The following is a 17,131-nucleotide window of genomic DNA, read 5'->3' on the forward strand; positions in this document are numbered from 1 at the left end:
CTGTGAACAGTTGCGTTTTAAACGCATGAACTCCCCATAGGGAATACTGTCTATTAGGGGTTTAGGGTGGAAACTCGTTCCATGCAGGATACTATTAGTGGCTGTTTCTTTCCTGTATAGTGTTGAGTGGATCTGGTCATTTTTGATATATATCAAGGTGTCAAGGAACGGAATCTCTGACCTAATCATACTGTATGTGAAAGATAGGCCGACTTCATTATTATTCAGTTTATTGAAGTATTTAAGAAATTCATCATCGGTTCCATTCCATATTAGGAACAGGTCATCTATATAGCGGACCCATAATATGATCTTATCCAACTCATCTTGATTATCCGAGTCCCAAGCCATCATCTTCTCCCACCACCCCATAGTGATGTTGGCATAGTTCACAGAAAAAGAAATGCCCATTGCTGTTCCACACATCTGCCTAAAGATTTCTTTATTAAAACAGAAGATGTTATTCGTGAGGCACATTTCGATCATGGCCAGTAGCATTTGTGTATGTTTCATTTCTGTGATTTTTCTTTGTTTTAGAAAATAACTGCAGGCTTTCAGGCCCACTTCATGTCGTATTGATGTATAAAGTGATACTACATCTATAGTAATCAAAAGGAATTGATTGTTCCAAGAGATACCATTTAAAATGCGTAAGAAATCTCCAGTGTCTTTGATATAGGAGCTCATACTCCGAGCTATTGGGGCAAGGAAACGATCAACATATTCCGAGATTTTTTCATACAAAGAATCACATGATGATACGATAGGCCTGCCGGGTGGGTGATTGAGGGTCTTATGAATTTTTGGCAAGAAATATATAGTTGGAATTACCGGAAAATCATTTGTCAGGAATTTTAGTTCATCTTCACTGATCAAGTTCTCATTGTGCCATTTTATCAATTTTTCACTCGGATCACATACCATTTTATTCATTGGATTGGTGATAACTCTGTTATAATTTGAGGTATCATTTAGCTGTCTGTAAGCTTCATTTAGATAGTCTTCAGTATTTAGAAGTACAGTGTTTCCACCTTTATCCGCAGGCTTTATCGTTACGTTTTTGTCTTTCATTAGGTTTTTAATTGCTTCCCGTTCTTTTTTGCTCAGATTTTCTCTTTGTTTACCATTTCTGGTGTTCGCAATTTTATCAAGTTCCTCAATTACTGCCTCACTGAATTGATCAAAACGATTCCCAGGTGGCAGCACAGGGCAGTATTTCGATTTCCTTTTTAATCCGCTATCTACTCTTTTATCCGTTTCTATTGAGAGATGCTCCAAGACTTGTTCTTCTGTCATGTCATTTTCATTCAAGTCATATAGAAGATCGAAAATATTTTTCAGGTCAGATACTTGATCGATACTGAGCGTTGGTTCCAAGTTTGGGGCAGAATCATCGATTTGCATTTGTGCACTCTTGATTTCTTTAGAAGTTCGATTTGCATGGACATTTGCAAGTTTAAGTTTGCGGATATATTTGTAAAAGTCAATTCTTACTTGTGTGTGATCAAAGTGACTTTCTGGGCAAAAGGCTAGCCCTTTATTTAATGCAGACTCTTCCTCTGGTGTAAGTATATGTTTTGAGAGGTTAATGATCAGGTTGACATTATTCATTTCCGATTGCGTAGCGGGTACTGTTTTCTTCCGCTTTGCGTGTCGGGTTTTTCTGGTACTTGTGAGGTATTTTCTCCCCTTCCTCGTCCTCGATTCGGGTTTCTTCCACGGCCTCTTCCTCGTGCCAGGGTTTGGTCTGCATGCATCAAGCGCATCTCCTCTAAAAAGTTGGTTTTTGGTCCTGGTATTGTTCCACTGTTTAGTTCCCCTTCACTAAGATCCGATTCACTTGCAGTAGTGCTGCCAGTTGTTCGCATAGGAAAATTTCTCTTTAGGGTTTCAAACCGCTTTGCAAAGGTTAGAATTCTTCCATACCGGTAATCTTGTTCGTCTCTTGTAAATTTCCGTTTTTTCCGTTCTTGAATTTCTATTTCGTATTTTTCTAGCCTTACTTCCATCTCTTTATGTAATTTCGTGACTTCTTCTTGGTTCGAATGAGCTTGTGTTATTGCCTCATTTCTTCTAGTTGCCTTGTTAGTTCTGTTAGGTCGATATTTGCATGCTTAATCAAGATTCGCATCATGTTCAAAGAGCACTGGGCGTTGTTTTCTGCCCATTCTTCCAACAATTAGATTTTTGTATCTGGGTGTGTAGGCATCGTGAAAATACGCAGTCCTCTTGGGACTCTTTTGACTTCAATGTAATTCTCAAGGGCGAGTACCTCCCAACTTTTATTAATCTCCTTTTTGTATAGTCTCTCCATTTTGGTAAATTGCTGTTTGATCGTTAAGTCGGCTGGTGGAGTCGCTTCTCTGACGTTCGTATCCTCCGTTCCCTCAGTAACCTTAAACAATGTTGCCGCTGTTACTGCTCATTTGCCTTTTCGAGCCTCCATTATCCTGTATTTCAGTTCAGAAACTCTTTGAGCTGTGATTTACGAATTATTGCATATTACTATTATGGTTTCCCTTTCCCGCCAGTTTGTGAGGAATCCCCAGCCGTAATGTATACGAACTTGGTGTGTTTCGTCCTACTTCAAACGATGGCCGCTTCGAGAGTAACGCTTGTTTATGAAGGCAAATGTCACTCACCTCGGTGGAGACTCCCGTGCGGGCGGCGTCCTACGGCTCCGTCCTACGGCGCTCAACCTCCAAGGTGAGTTTCTTGCTTTCAGCATGAAGACGCTCACTCTCGGGTGCTCCCAGATCATCCAATATTTTCAGCAAAGTGATCCCAAATTCTGGTGCACACTCACAGCGGGTGCTCTGCGTACGGGCCGGATCCTGGCCACGAAACACCTCTCAAAACCATTGACGCGGCACTCTGGGAGGGAAATTTAAAAAATTTGTTTATTCACAGCTCAACCAACGCGTTTCAGCCTTCACGGCTTTGCTCACGGTCAGTGAGTCCTTTCTCTGTTGCACTATATATACGCCCATGTGGCCTTAATGTGGCATTATGAGAGTTGTAGTGCATTAAAATTACATAGTTCTACTTTAACATGAGAGAGTCCGTTTTTGCTGTTATTTACAGGGTAATCATTCATTGGAGGGTTTGTAAATCAAGGTATAGTACCAAACAATTTCGTATTATTTTTATGTAATGTCACATGAAGCTGTCATGCTTCTACGTATAGTACGCGAGTGTTCATGGTTATTTAGTGACAAGTGTATTGTGGCAATTGTCTCATTCATATTTGTATCTCTGTATAGTACATTTTCAGAGGGAGTTGGAAGAGAGAGAGAAGGGAAATCAGAAATGATCATAAGGTGGAAAAGTACACCTCCTACTTTATTTGCACTCCTTGTCGTGTGCTCGCAGGCATGTCCTGGTTCTTCCTTTGTCTCCCCAATCTTACCCCGTCCCCCTTCCCTGACCGGAAGTGGTGTCCGGTGGCTGGCCCCTCCCTTCACCCTAGTGCAGGGTCCTAGTGCTCTCTGCCTCTCAACTACTCACTCACTACTCTGTACTACTCACTACTCTGTACTACTCACTACTCTGTACTACTCACTACTCTGTACTACTCACTACTCTGTACTACTCAGTACTACTCACTACTCTGTACTACTCACTCTGTACTACTCCTACTTCTCTCTACTACTCACTCTCTGCAACTCACTACTACTCTCTACTACTCACTCTCTACTATTCCCTCTCTACGACTCACTCTCTACTCGCTCTCTACTACTCACTCTACTACTCACTCTCTACTACTCAAGGGAAGTTTCTAATGTCAATGAACCCACAGTTGTAACCCCCTCCCCATGTCCCTGCTGCCCTCCTCAATACGTCTACAGGTATTCTATACCTAAGCGCTGCAGTAGGAATATATACTGTTACTACGCATGTGGATACATCGCATGCCATTACAACACAGTCGTTAGAATGACCGCGTTGTTACCACTTATACAATTACTTCGCAAGTCATTACTACAACTTGCTGTAGGGGGTGCCCTGTACTTAGGAATAGTATTATTTACTATCCCTACTCCAGTTTGTGCAACAGCAGGGAAGGTGTTGGATTCTAAATCCAACACCAGTGCGCCCCCTACAGCAAGTCGTAGTAATGACTTGCAATGCAAATGTATGCGTGGTAACAACACGGTCATTGTAACGACCACGTTGTAATGGTACCGCGTTGTGAAGATAGCGTTATAAACGCTGTTTCCCTTGCAGAACAGGTGGCAAAATGCCATTTAGTTCAATTCACATATATTGATTAAAACTTAACCCATTAAATGACACCCCAAAAAAGGTTCTAACAAAAGTTCGCTGCATTTCAAGAAACGTCCGTTCAGTCCTGAATTGCATACATTAATAACCCTGATAATTTTGTTTAGCCAATCTTGAAACAGGGTGCTTTGAGATTTCCAATAATATGTAATTAGTGACTTGGCCACAGTCATAGAGATAACAAGCATTGAAAATGCAATAGGTCTCACCTTTGATTAAGTTAAAGCCATTTGCTTTCCTAATGGTATTGTATAGCAAAGCAAATGGCTTTAACTTAATTAAAGGCGAGACCTATTGCATTTTCAATGCTTGTTTGCACTTCTCTGCCTCCAGTCTGAGGTTGTTCTGTCTGGATGTGCGCCAAAAGCCACAGGAGTTGGTTAGCGTGTCAGCCAGATATGCAAAATGGATTGTGGGATACCTTGGTGCAGGTTTTTGCCACCATACAGTTGTGAGAGTATGAGGGCTTGAAAAGCAGCTCTGAAGTTTCTTTTTGAGAAGAAGTCTTACTTTTTTCCAGTAAAGGCACCAGACATCTTTGGTTTCGGTAGGGTTGGTTTACAGGGTGAATCAAAGTCACTGAACAGTTTGGGATGACATGTGACATTCCGTGGGATCAGACTCTGGTATTTAGTTTGCTCCTTTTCCAACATGGCCAGCATGCAGAGCATCACCTGTCAAGCTGTGTCCTGCAATGCCTACTTCTATGCTGGTCAGAGCATAACTTACAAGCACAGTCCTTAAATTAGGTTTCGGGCTATGAAGAAGTGTTTTATCCCTTGTATTTCTAAATGCCCCTTATTCTGCTCCAGTATGTCAAAGCAATGATTTGCATTGATTAGATCCTTCCACTTGCTTCACCCCGATCAGTGCTAACCGCTCATTCAAGAAATCGAAGCACCACTTTGGCAAAGCGAGGCTATGTGATATATCGGAGTAATTACGCACCACTAAAGAGCGTGTCTTGACGTCACTTTGCTAGAATGTAAAACAAGGGCAATTTGTTTTTCCTTGAAGTACCGTAAAGCGTCGTAGTGGGAGATTCTAATTCACAAGCACACATACTATTAAAATGTTTCGCATACATCCAAGGATACAGTGGTGCATTCTGTTTCCAATAATGTAGTTTGGATCTATATATGTTTTGCAGATTTGTTTATCTTTTAATGTATGTGCTTTAGTGGAGCTTTTCTGTGACATTTAGTGTTTTTATTGTAATCTCTAGCAGTATGCTACACATTGATTCTTTATGGTTAACATGTGTAATTCTGTTTTCCACTGTAAAAATAGCAAGTCTACCTAATCATAGGCAAACTCATTTTAATAAGCATGATCCTTATTGGTAATTATACACTTCAGCCTCCTGAGTGTGACAATAAGCTGCTACCTCTTGCAGGTGACGATGAGCAATCGACGCAGATGGCTGAAAGCTGGGCGAGTGAGAATGTTGCAAAAACAGCCGCCGAGGGATTTGTTGCAATTAAGATAGACTCCAAAAGGTTTGATTGCACGTTAATATTTTTAACTATGCGACATTCACAATATGCGATGTTTGTTGTCTATATCTGCATTGGCCGCTGTTAAGAAATGCATCCCTTCTAAAGTCTGGAGCCTGACACTAATGAAAATGAATTCAGTAAGCTAGCAGTTATCTCTAATGTAACCTTTATAAAGATTTTGAGTCTGCCTAAATATGAGCAATTGTCCTTTTTTTCCCCTATGCTAGCTATCTTCTGACCATTTTAAATTTAGAATTCTTCACTTTACTTGGATCTCAAATTATTATTCCTTTGAAAATGTTCGTTCAAAGGACGTGAGATCCTGTCATACCAGTAATATTTCCTTCTTATGAATTCACAACTAGTTTTTCAGGATTACTTGTATGGATTTGCTGTGATGCCTTTTTCACTGAAGTATAATTGACAGTTATGTGATTTTTTTGCACCCAAATGTCTACACACTTGTTACGTTTTTTTATGCTGGTCAAACCCAGACATGCTCATCAAAAAACTCATGAATTTAGACTTGTTGCCTTTTTACTAAATATTTGACTTACTTTCTTTTCTCATATAGTGAAACATGCTTTCAGTTTTCCCAAATATGTATCCTTTATGCGTGCATTAAAATGTTGCTGTATTGGTTGTGTGTGGTTCCTACAAAAAATTAAGTCGTCTGTTGCCACAAGGTCAGTACCCATGGCTGGAATTTGTGTTTTTATTTGCTCTGTGTTTTTTTTGATGATTAATTTCATTGATTTTCCAAAGAAGTGAAAAAGAAATAAAGGCAAACAGTACAGCATTGTAGGCAACATCATAACGTGTACTTCGGCACACAGTACGGGTACAGCAAAGTACAGTATAATTACTCCACCCCCCCCCCCCCCCCTCTCCCCAGGGCATAATGAACCAGACCCACAGACCCCTAGGGGTGACGCTCAGTCTAGCATAGCCAGCCATTTGCCCCAGATTTTTCGGTGTCTGGCAGGGCAGCCTCTGACATCGTACAACGAGAGTTCCTGTGTGGCGCACCAGTCCACTCCCCAGTGCCATTTAGCGATAGTGGGCGGGGTGGGATTCTTCCACGCAGCCGCAGTGTCGCGCTTGGATACCACTAGAGCAGTTCTCAGGAATGTCTTTCTGCTCTGGACCTATCTAACCCGTCAGTGATGCCCAGCAATATGTTCAGGGGGTTGTGTGGAACTTCCCATCCTATTATCTCCGTGAGTTCCGCTTCTAAGGCGACCCAGTAGGGGGCGATGCTCAGGCATGTTCATACTATGTGAAAGAAATCCACAAGATCTGAGCCGCACCTCAGACATGCCGGGTTTGGAATAAGGTCTGCTCTGTGCAGGCGCCTGGGGGCGAGGTAGGAGGTGTGTAGGTAGTAGAGCTGGACCAGGCTTGCTCTATGTGTTTATGTACCTACTAGGGTATTTTGTTGTTAGTTTTACTAAGGAATGCTATGATGATTTACGGTAAGCTCTTCAGTTGCATTTAACTCCTACAGTAAACCAAGCTTTATAATTAGTGGCAGGAATCTGTAAAATATTCAGCACATGCAATTAGCATTGAGTTGTAGAAGACGGTGTCATCTGAGATGTAAGCCGCAGAAATGTATTTTGGTCAGACTTTACATCCTGTTCAACCTTCTCCAGCTGCAACAATACTAGCTAAAATGGTACCCAGAAGGTTGAGTGCCAAGGAAACTGGGCTTTCGTCATTTGAGAAGCCATTGGTCGGCTGGGCCACTGTATACTGCAGTTTCACTGAGCAAGGATGAGAACAGTTATATTTCTCTCAATGTAAAATAGGTTATATATATGAACAAGAGAAATGGAGGGCCATACAAAAGATGAAAAGAGTGCAAAGCGAAGGAAGAGCTGGAGTAGGAATAACAGTAGCATCACAATATAATGTTAAATTGTAGACCTTGAAGTTTTATTAATGTATACATTTAGTATGAATAGACAATGAGAGAAAGTGAATTATTAATTGGAGTGGATGGTTTTCCAGCAGAAGTAATAAGGTCACTATCCTGTAAGGTCCAGTTAAAGGTTCCTATATTTAAATCTGAACTCAACCCCTGATAGCAGTGGTACAGAGGCTCAACTTAAGAAATTATGTAAACTATTTAGAATTACCAACACTGTTAAATGTGAAAACATAACACAATAAAAATCTCATGGCAATTTAGATACACAAAGAAAAATGTAATGAACAAAGTGACAGTAAAATGACAATCCAATAAGTGGAACCAGAGATATGATTTTTTAAAGTTTTCAGTGATAATAGCTCTGCAGAGCATCAATGGTTTGTTTTGCTTTGTTCGCCATAAGTTGGCAGTGTATGCTCAGACGTGAGTCCCTTGCTCACTTTGCCACTGGATTCAAGCAAGCCTGCCTGAAGACGGCTGAAATGCCAGAAACCGGTCCAAGGAAGCTTGTTTCCAGTCCAGGGAAGACATGGCTTGGCAGTTCGGTCTGGACTGTTCCCATGAGGCACAGGGTCAGACTGATTTGCTTATGGCCATGTCTGAACTGTGGTGGCAGAGTGGGCTAAAGAACGGTGATGGATTAAACCCAGATCAGTTGACTGGGGGTGAGTGCTTGCAATGTTCAACACTCTGTCCATCATTACCTTTGGTTTTGCGTAGATGGGATCTAGGCATGATTTCAGGCTGACCATGATGGAGCTCTGGTTGGATACATCAACCAGGTTCGACCGGATCTGAGATTATACCTTGGAACTTTGTCTTTTTTTTCTGGACGTCAAACTCCTTCAGTGCCTTAAGGCGGCCTGCTCCACTGATTCAGGACGGTGACAGCAGAGAGCCAATCAACCAGCGTATTCTTGCTGAGTGGCGCAGAGGGGGCGTGGCAACAAACACCGGGAGCTCGGAAGCTCGCATCTCAAACTTCTGGCTCCGGGAGCAGCAGGGAAGGGAAAAGGGGCAAGGGATCGAGAAAGAAAAGGCACAAGTGGACCAGGTGCGTAGCCTGAAGCCTCGAGATGCCCGGAACACGAAGGCCCTGAGGTAAGCAGCCCGTGGTGCGACACAGATGGGGGTTGAGCTCGGCCAGCTATGCTGCGCTCGGTTGTGTGTGCAGACGGGCACTTGGGCCTTCACAAACACCCTTAGAGACACGCAGAAGCAGGGTATATAAAACCTTGCTGTCTCCCTGTTTGATGCTTGCTCCTTCCTTCCCAGCCTACTGCCTCCAAATGCAGCCTGAAACCTGTGCCTCCCCCTTACTGCTCACAACTCACCTGCCAAAAACTGCTCAAACTGTCCATCCAGCCAGATTGGTGCACGGAAGGGCACATGAAGACAGAAGAAGGGACTACAGAATACTGCCAAAAATGCCAGATGGCTCTCAGCAAGCCCTCCCACAGACCCTGGCACTACACTGCATCAAGTTGAGGTGTACCGGTACAACTGCACCATACAGCAACCCTGGAATCTTTGGCCTTTTTGGAACAATTTGGGAGGGAGCACAGAAAAGTACAGGAAACGCACTTGGGCAAGGCGATGGCAGCAGTAACTGTAATTTTATAGCCATGCCTTAAACAAAACACAAACAGCCTGAACTGGCCTTCAATCCCCTAGATGTGCGTGCTCGTGCCCCCCCACCCAACAATTAAGCAGTAGGAGGGGTGTGGCGGTGCCATCTAATCAAAGGACAGCCAACTGGTTAACTGACCGAGGGTATCGGGAACACAGCATGACTGAAACTATGCAAAATGTTTCCTCCCGGGAGGGGAGGGGCAGGCCAGCTGAAGCTGCCAAGCCAGGTCTTGGTGCTGCCCGAGACCCGTTCACCCATCCACTTTCCGATACTCGTTTCACTTCTCCCCGCCTACACGGACTCACCCTTTAACCACCAAGCCCCCCCACCTCCCTGGCCAACAAGAAATAACTAGCGAGGGTGGGGCTGGGGGGTTTTGGGTGGCGACACAGCCAACTAAAGGGCCAACTAAAGGTCAATCAACGCACTCAATCTGCCCTGGCCAAAGCCCAGCGGAAGAAGTGGCCATTGACTGACCACCAGGCCTGATCTCGGCAGTCAAGAAAACACATTTCAAATGAGGTCAGGACAAGTAAGGAGGCACCTCCCCAGCGAGGCCGTGGGAGGAAAGCGAAGAGCAAATCACAACTGGTTCCAAGCATGCACAAATGCAGTCGGGCCTCTCACTTATAGAAATTGAGCCAGACAAAGAAGACTCAACAAGCAGCAATGCTGGTGAGGAAACAATAACGAAAAGAAATGCAACACTAAATTATTACAACCAAAACGGTACTTTTGCTTTTTGAAGGACGCAGGTTCAGTCCTCTTCTCGAGTAACAGCAACATCCAAGGCCTGCAGCCTCCCCTTTAACTGATAGAAGCAAGCACTCAAGTGAGGGAAAGCACCTTTCAGTCATCCAACTCTAAGGTGGAAGGAGGTTGGGTCCCAGCCCAACTACTCCCACAAGTCCACCAAACAATGGTCAGGCATCATTGGCATCAAGAGAAATAGGGCCATCGCTCCTGGCGGATGTTCTTGCAGCCCACGATAAGGACCCGGACCCTTCAGTCATCCAACACTAAGGCGGAAGGAGGGTTGGGTCCCAGCCCTACCACTGCCACAAGTCCACCAAACAATGGTCCGGCCTCGTTGACATCAAGAGAAATAGGGCCAACGGTCCTGGCAGATGTTCTTGCAGCCGTCCCGGGAACACTCACCCTGCAGGACATCGCCCCAACATAACCGCATGGGACCCAGTCCCCCTCACGCCTAGAACCCAAAAAAGGATCACAGAAGGACATGATGCACACAAAGGCAAAAGGCACAGCATAAGACTGCAGAACTGCCAATTAAACGAGACCTTAACCATAACGCAGGAGGACAACCCATCTCCTACAAAAGCCAAGGTTCTGCGCTCACGATCAATTTTGCATCTCTCTCCTCTGCCAAATGGTGACAAACTATACCAGTCATCCTCTGCGCATTAGGAGGAAATTAAAGAAAATCCAGTAGAAGAGCATGGTTCACTATCATACCTCAGCACGAAAGAATGGGAGGACATTTTAACAGCCTTCTCACAGGACTCGCCCTTGGCCCTAGGTGGTTCAGCGGCCTCCAGCACAGCCGAAGGCAAAAAGGTTAAACCAGGCAAAGAGGACCGACCAAGCACCGCCCAAACAAGTACGGAAAGTGCCCGGGCCTCTCTGCTGCATACCATGCAACTACTGGTGGGTGCTGTCCAATATCAGTCAGACAAAATGTATGTTCAGCTGACTGTACGTAACACCTAAGCAGTTTTTGTTGCAGGCATTGATTGGGAAATTAGGGGATTTGAATTTAATCTTCAAACCGGCACAGTCCGATTTGTTGCTACACAACTCAGTTGCAGTTGTGGTCCAATTGTAGCTAAATTATCCTCCCAACCTTCTTTGCTCAGCAGTCTTTGTAAGAACCTATAAAAGTAGGCCACGAGTAACCACATTCTGCTTAACAAAAATCCTAGACACTCACCTGAGCGAAGAACAGGTCTCTGCTCAAACTTCTCCAACTACTTGCAAAGTACAAATCCCCAACAAGATAATAGTAGACAGAAGCGCAAAAGGCCTAGACCTGCAAATGGGACACCCAACTGCCACGGCACCTTCAGCCCTAAGGAAGTGTCCAGACAGTACTGTTGAAGGAGATCTACTACCCCCAGTAGACGCCCCGGAAGCTAAAACACTATAAAAAACAAATGCAAGGCAAAGGCCGGTTCAAAGGAGGAAAGGCCAGAAAACAACATCTATCCATACCTAGCAGACATCTACCCAATCTTCAAGCCTATAATAGAACAAAAAATGGACACAACAACAGAATAACACAACTGGATGGCAGAGCTCCCAGGGAAATCGTCGGGGGACCCTGAGGGATCTTCGACTGAAGAGGTCCCCCACTGCCAAGGCCCTGTAAAGAACAATGCAGAGATCACAGCCATAACCCACATCACCACTATACTCCCAGCCATCGCACGAACCTGACCTGCAAAAGAGGCTCCTCTGAGGAAGTAACCAAGTCAAGCTGGAGAACTATCTCAGTTGCACAGAACATTCTTGCAAAAAACACTGCTTTTGAGAATTTGGGTATAAACCTCTCCCCATACTGCAAACCTGGCTACCCCTCTCCTTTGGTACCATCGGATCAGGCCAGTGAGCAACCTGGACCAAGCAATCAAACCTGTTCGGTTGTAAAAGGAGTCCAGGGGCACTCACCGAGGAGTATGAGGACCCCCCTGGATGCACACAGGAGTCGTCGAAATACAATTGAGCAAACTATTTGGTCACTGAACGTAGGTGGATCTCCAGAACAATCCACCGTCAACACAGCAACCAGTGACAGGCACTGGAATCCGCAGCAGATTCTATGCCCTGCAAAGATGCCCTTCGGCTGTGCACATGGAACATCAACAGTCTCGCAGGCAAACTCCCAGACCGGGACTTTCTTTACTACGCCAGAAATGTTGGCATTATTCTGATGCAGGAAACCTGGCTGTCAGAGCCCCTTCACTTGCAGAGATATATGTACTTTTCTATGCCTGCAATTAAAAGGGCAAGGTACGGCCACTTACAGGTAGGCTTGGCAACGTACGTTTCAATACCCCAAATCACCTCAGCTAGCCCTCTGCACACCACCTTGCCATTCATTAATGCTGTCAGAATCACCACCTCACCTCAGAACGAGGCTACTGAGACAATAATCGTCAATGCATGCACATATCCACCCAAAACACAAAGCCAAAGCTGCCAAGCAGTTGGTTGATCAGCTTGTGGAGCAAATAAGCAAGGTTGATACGTTTAACGTTATTCTCACCGGGGACTTCAAATTATACCTGCTTGGGGCCTCTCCAGATTAAACTGTGGTAGCTCAAACCTCAATCTGGGATATCCCGGTGCAAGGAAGAAGAAACCAGGGCTGCCCAATCAAGATTGGAGCAGACTAATTGACCGACCTGGAATACCTGAATCTAAGAGCTGTTAATGGCAGGTTTCAGGAAGACAATCCACCAGCGGCCACCTACTACTCTTCATCCACCTGCATGACGATCAGTGACACCTTCATCTCTCTCCCACTGTTCCAACTGGTTATTTCTTACCACCTAGGTGAGAGAGGCGACAGCGTCCGTCGCCCGCAAGAGACAACCCTATTAACCATGCCAATAGTCAACAGGGTGAAGGAACATTCCAACTCTGCCTTCACATTCGGTTATAAGAAAATTAAGTTCGCTCCGGCATTCATAGAGCACTTCTCTCAGTCCGCAATGGCATTACTCCGTGAACATGGGTTCAGCAGACAGCGAAATCCTTTACCACCAAGCTGGGGGAAACTCACTGTACTGCTCAAAAAATCACTCCCAGGTATCCAACATGATTGGGTGCATTCCAAAGGGCCAAAGGATTCAGCGCAGCAGCTCAAAAGATCTATAAACAGCATTTTAAGGTCCCTTCCACGCAACCCAGAGGACCTCGCAATGCAAAGTGCCCTACAACAGCAAAAAATAACTCTGAAAAAGCTGAAGTGGACCATCAACAGATAACAAGAGGATGAGGTCTGGGCAAGGGTATTTGCAGACTTCAAGCATAATCACAGTATGCAATTCTGGGGTACAATCAAACTCGTATATTCTTCAGACGGGGTAATCGCCTCTCACATAGCAGAAGATGCCTGGGCAGCGTACCTTGGGGGACCACTTTAATCAGCACTGCCCTCCAGACACAACAGTTTTGAAAGCCAGCCTCACACCAGCAAGCACTCAGTCAAACACCCCTTTGGAGACTTTCTCCTCTGTTACCCAACGAAGAAACCCACTCCCCAAGTTCACTCAATCATGAGTCAAACCAGCAAAGGTAGGAGAGAAGGGGCTCCGGGGCCTAACGTTACTCCCTCTGCAATCTTTAAGCATAATATGGATTTCTGGGCAGGAGCATTAGAGCCTCGCTTCCTCGATATCCATCTCAGCAGCATAATTCCAAGCTTTTGGACAGGGTCGCTAATATCTCCAATAAAACAAAAACTGTGATAGGACCATGCAATAAACTAGTGCCTAATTGTCCTCATTGGCAATGAAGCAAAATATTTAGTGGGGACCTTACTAGAGGAACTCTCAATGTGGGCATTTGACAAAGGAATAATACCACTAAACCAAACTGGGTTTTCTAAAACCTTGGGTAGGACAACATCACAGCCATATCACTGCTCGTAGACTAGGCAAAAGCCTCAAAACAACCACTTCTATGTTTCATCGATTACAGGGCAGCATTTGACCATGTGGACAGGACAAAGCACTGGAGGAAATTGGTATGATGGGGCATTTTCCAGACTCTCCTGGAGCTGCTAATCACTCTTTACACGAACACATGGGTGCAGGTGAAACTGGGAGGAGGAAAGCACCTCAAGGGGAATTCCAGCAAGCAAATGGCTAAAGCAAGGGTGCGTCCTGGCTCCCCCTTTGTTCAATCTGTTCTTAACTGACCTGATGCTGGCACTCCACTTCTGCAACTCCTATGCCCTGATGCTAGCGGGCTTGGCGCTGTCGAGTCTCATGTACTCTGACAACGTATTTCTAGTCAGTCATACTAAGGTAGGCTTACAGTGCCTTCCAATCTCAACACAACACAGGAATATTCAGATAAAAATGGATTAACCGTCAATTTCACAAAACGTGTACTATGATGATTGGCAGCAACAGATCAAATCACCCAGCATGGCTATGGGGAAAGAAGCAAATTCAGTCAGCTACTGACTACAAATACCTAGGGGTGATCATTGACAAAGCTGACAACTTTGTGCAACAAATGGACGCTATAAAAAGGAATGGCCTGGTACTAGCAGGGTCACTATGGAGTTTAAAATTAAACTGGTCATCATTCGCCCCTCTTCTCCTGGTGGTGCACGCCAAATTAATGCCAACTATAACATATAGCAGTGAGCTGGAAAGTGGTAGGGATACTAAATTCTTAGGCAGCACACAATTGAAAGCTTACAGGATGATGATCTGTATAACTAAGTACACCTCACCAGCACAAGTCAGGCTGAAGTTTGGCCTAAAAAAGAAGTCCCTGGCGAGAAGCATTCATCAACCTCTGGGACAAAATCAGGAAAGCGGCCCCCTTTACTCTTAACCACTACCTTTGGCAGGAACTCCAACAGAGGGGCTCATCGCCTGCCATAATATATACGAAGGACCCGGATCGGGTTGACCCTGTTATGGGAAACACCAACCACCCATCCTGTTTTTAGAAAAAATCTGTAAGAAAATCAGTTAAACTTATCTCTTTGGTAGAAGACCAGGCATAATTCTCAGCCAGAGCACACACCTGGATGTCATTAAACACCTACACTGAACCAGCACCCCAGAAAAACTACAGCTGTGGTTTTCCTGTGACCATCAAAAACGAATTCTTGAAATGCTGTCTGGGCTTGCTATCATGCATATCCCATTTTCCCCATTGGCTGAGGGAATCCATAACAAACATCTGAAGCTTGTGCGTTACTGACACTGAGGACATACTACACTGGCTATGCAGCTGTGAAAAGCTGTTGGAGGAAAGACAAATATTGATAGCTCTGTTTAACCAAAGAGGTATCCGCTCATGGAGTGCTGTGTTGGCCTGCATAGCCCCAGACTATCCACAGCTTAACTGTCAATTGATAAAATTCCTCGCATTGGTGCGTAGGAAATTGCCAAAGGATACGATGAACTTAGAAGACACTTTTTCTCTTGGTACCTTGCATCCAGGGACTTACTGGTACTGTCAGCACTCAGCACCTTTTGTACATGGGCTTGGAGCAGAAACCCTGAGAAAGGTTCTTTGGTTACCACTCCAGGCGGAGACCTGCCCAGTTCCTAATCCGTCTTTGTGCACATAGCACTATCTAATCTCCTGCACTTCTTGCACATGGGTATTGATCCCAAGTCAGGCAAGGGTTTCTGGTTCATATTTTATGTGCCTCAAACAGATGAACTAGCAGCCACCCGTTTCTCTAACTGCCTATCAGAGGTTGCGAAATGGATGTCAAACCACTGTCTTAAATTAAATGGGAATAAAACGGAGGTAATGATTGTGGGGAAATCACCTACCATTTGGTCATCTGCCTGGTGGCCAGCTTCTTTAGGCCCATTACCCAACCCTAAAATGGAAGTCAAAAATCTAGGTATCTTTTTTGACGCAGAGCTGAATTTCATCAACCAAATACATAGGGTTGTGGGTAAATGTTATGGAGCGATCAAGGTTCTGAGAAATTCTGAACCTCATGCCCTCCAATGCTAGGAAAACCATTGTCCATGCAACAATAACTTCACAGTTGGACTATGGCAATGTTCTATATCTTGGAACTACCAAGGGAGGACTTGCCAAATTACAGAGGGCACAGAACGCTGCTGCTCGTTTGGTACTTGGCTTACCCAGAAGAGCTAACGCAGAGAAGGCACTGAAGAAACTCCACTGGTTGCCAGTAGGTAAGAGGGTCATTTTCAAGGCGTTATGCTATGGGCACCGCATCCTCATGAAATCCGGCCCTAAGTATCTGCACTCACTCCTTGAGGAATACAAACCTGACAGAACTTTACGTTCATCGGACAAGGCATTGGCTAAAATACCCAGGATACACAGAGCCAGGCAGGGAGCACGGTCCTTCAGATATCTAGCAGCAAAGACCTGGAACACTCTTCCAATAACCTTAAGAACAGAGACGTCTGAAATACGTTTCCGCAAACAACTCAAAACATGGCTCTATGGAAAAAAGAACTATTAGAGTTCTGATTATCATCTCCTCACTGCTATCTTCTTTCTCCTGTGTCACAGCGCGGGGACACACCGTTTGTGGTGTAACCAGGCGCTCTATAAATGTGTTATAAATAAATAAATAAATAAAGCTGCCTCCAACCTGGTTCCCCTGACCTTCAGTCTCCGCTTTTGCACACAGCACTTTCTGCTTCAAAACCTTCGTACCTACTCCCCCTTCCTTAAGGGCTTACTTGACTCCTCCTCTACTCTCCTACTGCTACGTCTATTTGGTGCACGTGCAAACTGTGATTTAATATTGTCATTTTATGGTTAATTCTAGCATAAATACTACAGTACTTTTTAAAGTAATTTTAACTGGGTCTAGCATATGAGAAAGTTTTTATCCTACTATATGAGAGATTTTATCTTAACATCTGTGTAACACAGTATTACATGTGTATTCAATGTTTTATTGCTGGTGTTATTGCAATTGCTTAACGTAACTATGTAAATAAAATAAACTTGAACTTGATAAGGCGGCAGGTTGTATCTGAGGAGGACTCGACAACACTGGATATACGT

General features: G+C 44.5%; 1 protein-coding gene across 2 annotated transcripts in view; it reads left to right on the forward strand.

Moving 5' to 3' along the window:
* UBXN4 (UBX domain protein 4) overlaps positions 1-17,131 on the forward strand; it is a 225,517-nt gene that overhangs the window by 31,355 nt on the left and 177,031 nt on the right. For both annotated transcript variants that reach the window (XM_085647528.1, XM_085647529.1), the window contains exons 2-3: positions 5,681-5,783; positions 6,358-6,386. In XM_085647528.1, the coding sequence (XP_085503654.1) occupies positions 5,681-5,783; positions 6,358-6,386 (132 nt within the window). The remainder of the gene's footprint in view (positions 1-5,680; positions 5,784-6,357; positions 6,387-17,131) is intronic.

The sequence above is a fragment of the Triturus cristatus genome, chromosome 3_2, assembly GCF_964204655.1.
Source record: "Triturus cristatus chromosome 3_2, aTriCri1.1, whole genome shotgun sequence".
Lineage (NCBI taxonomy): Eukaryota > Metazoa > Chordata > Amphibia > Caudata > Salamandridae > Triturus > Triturus cristatus.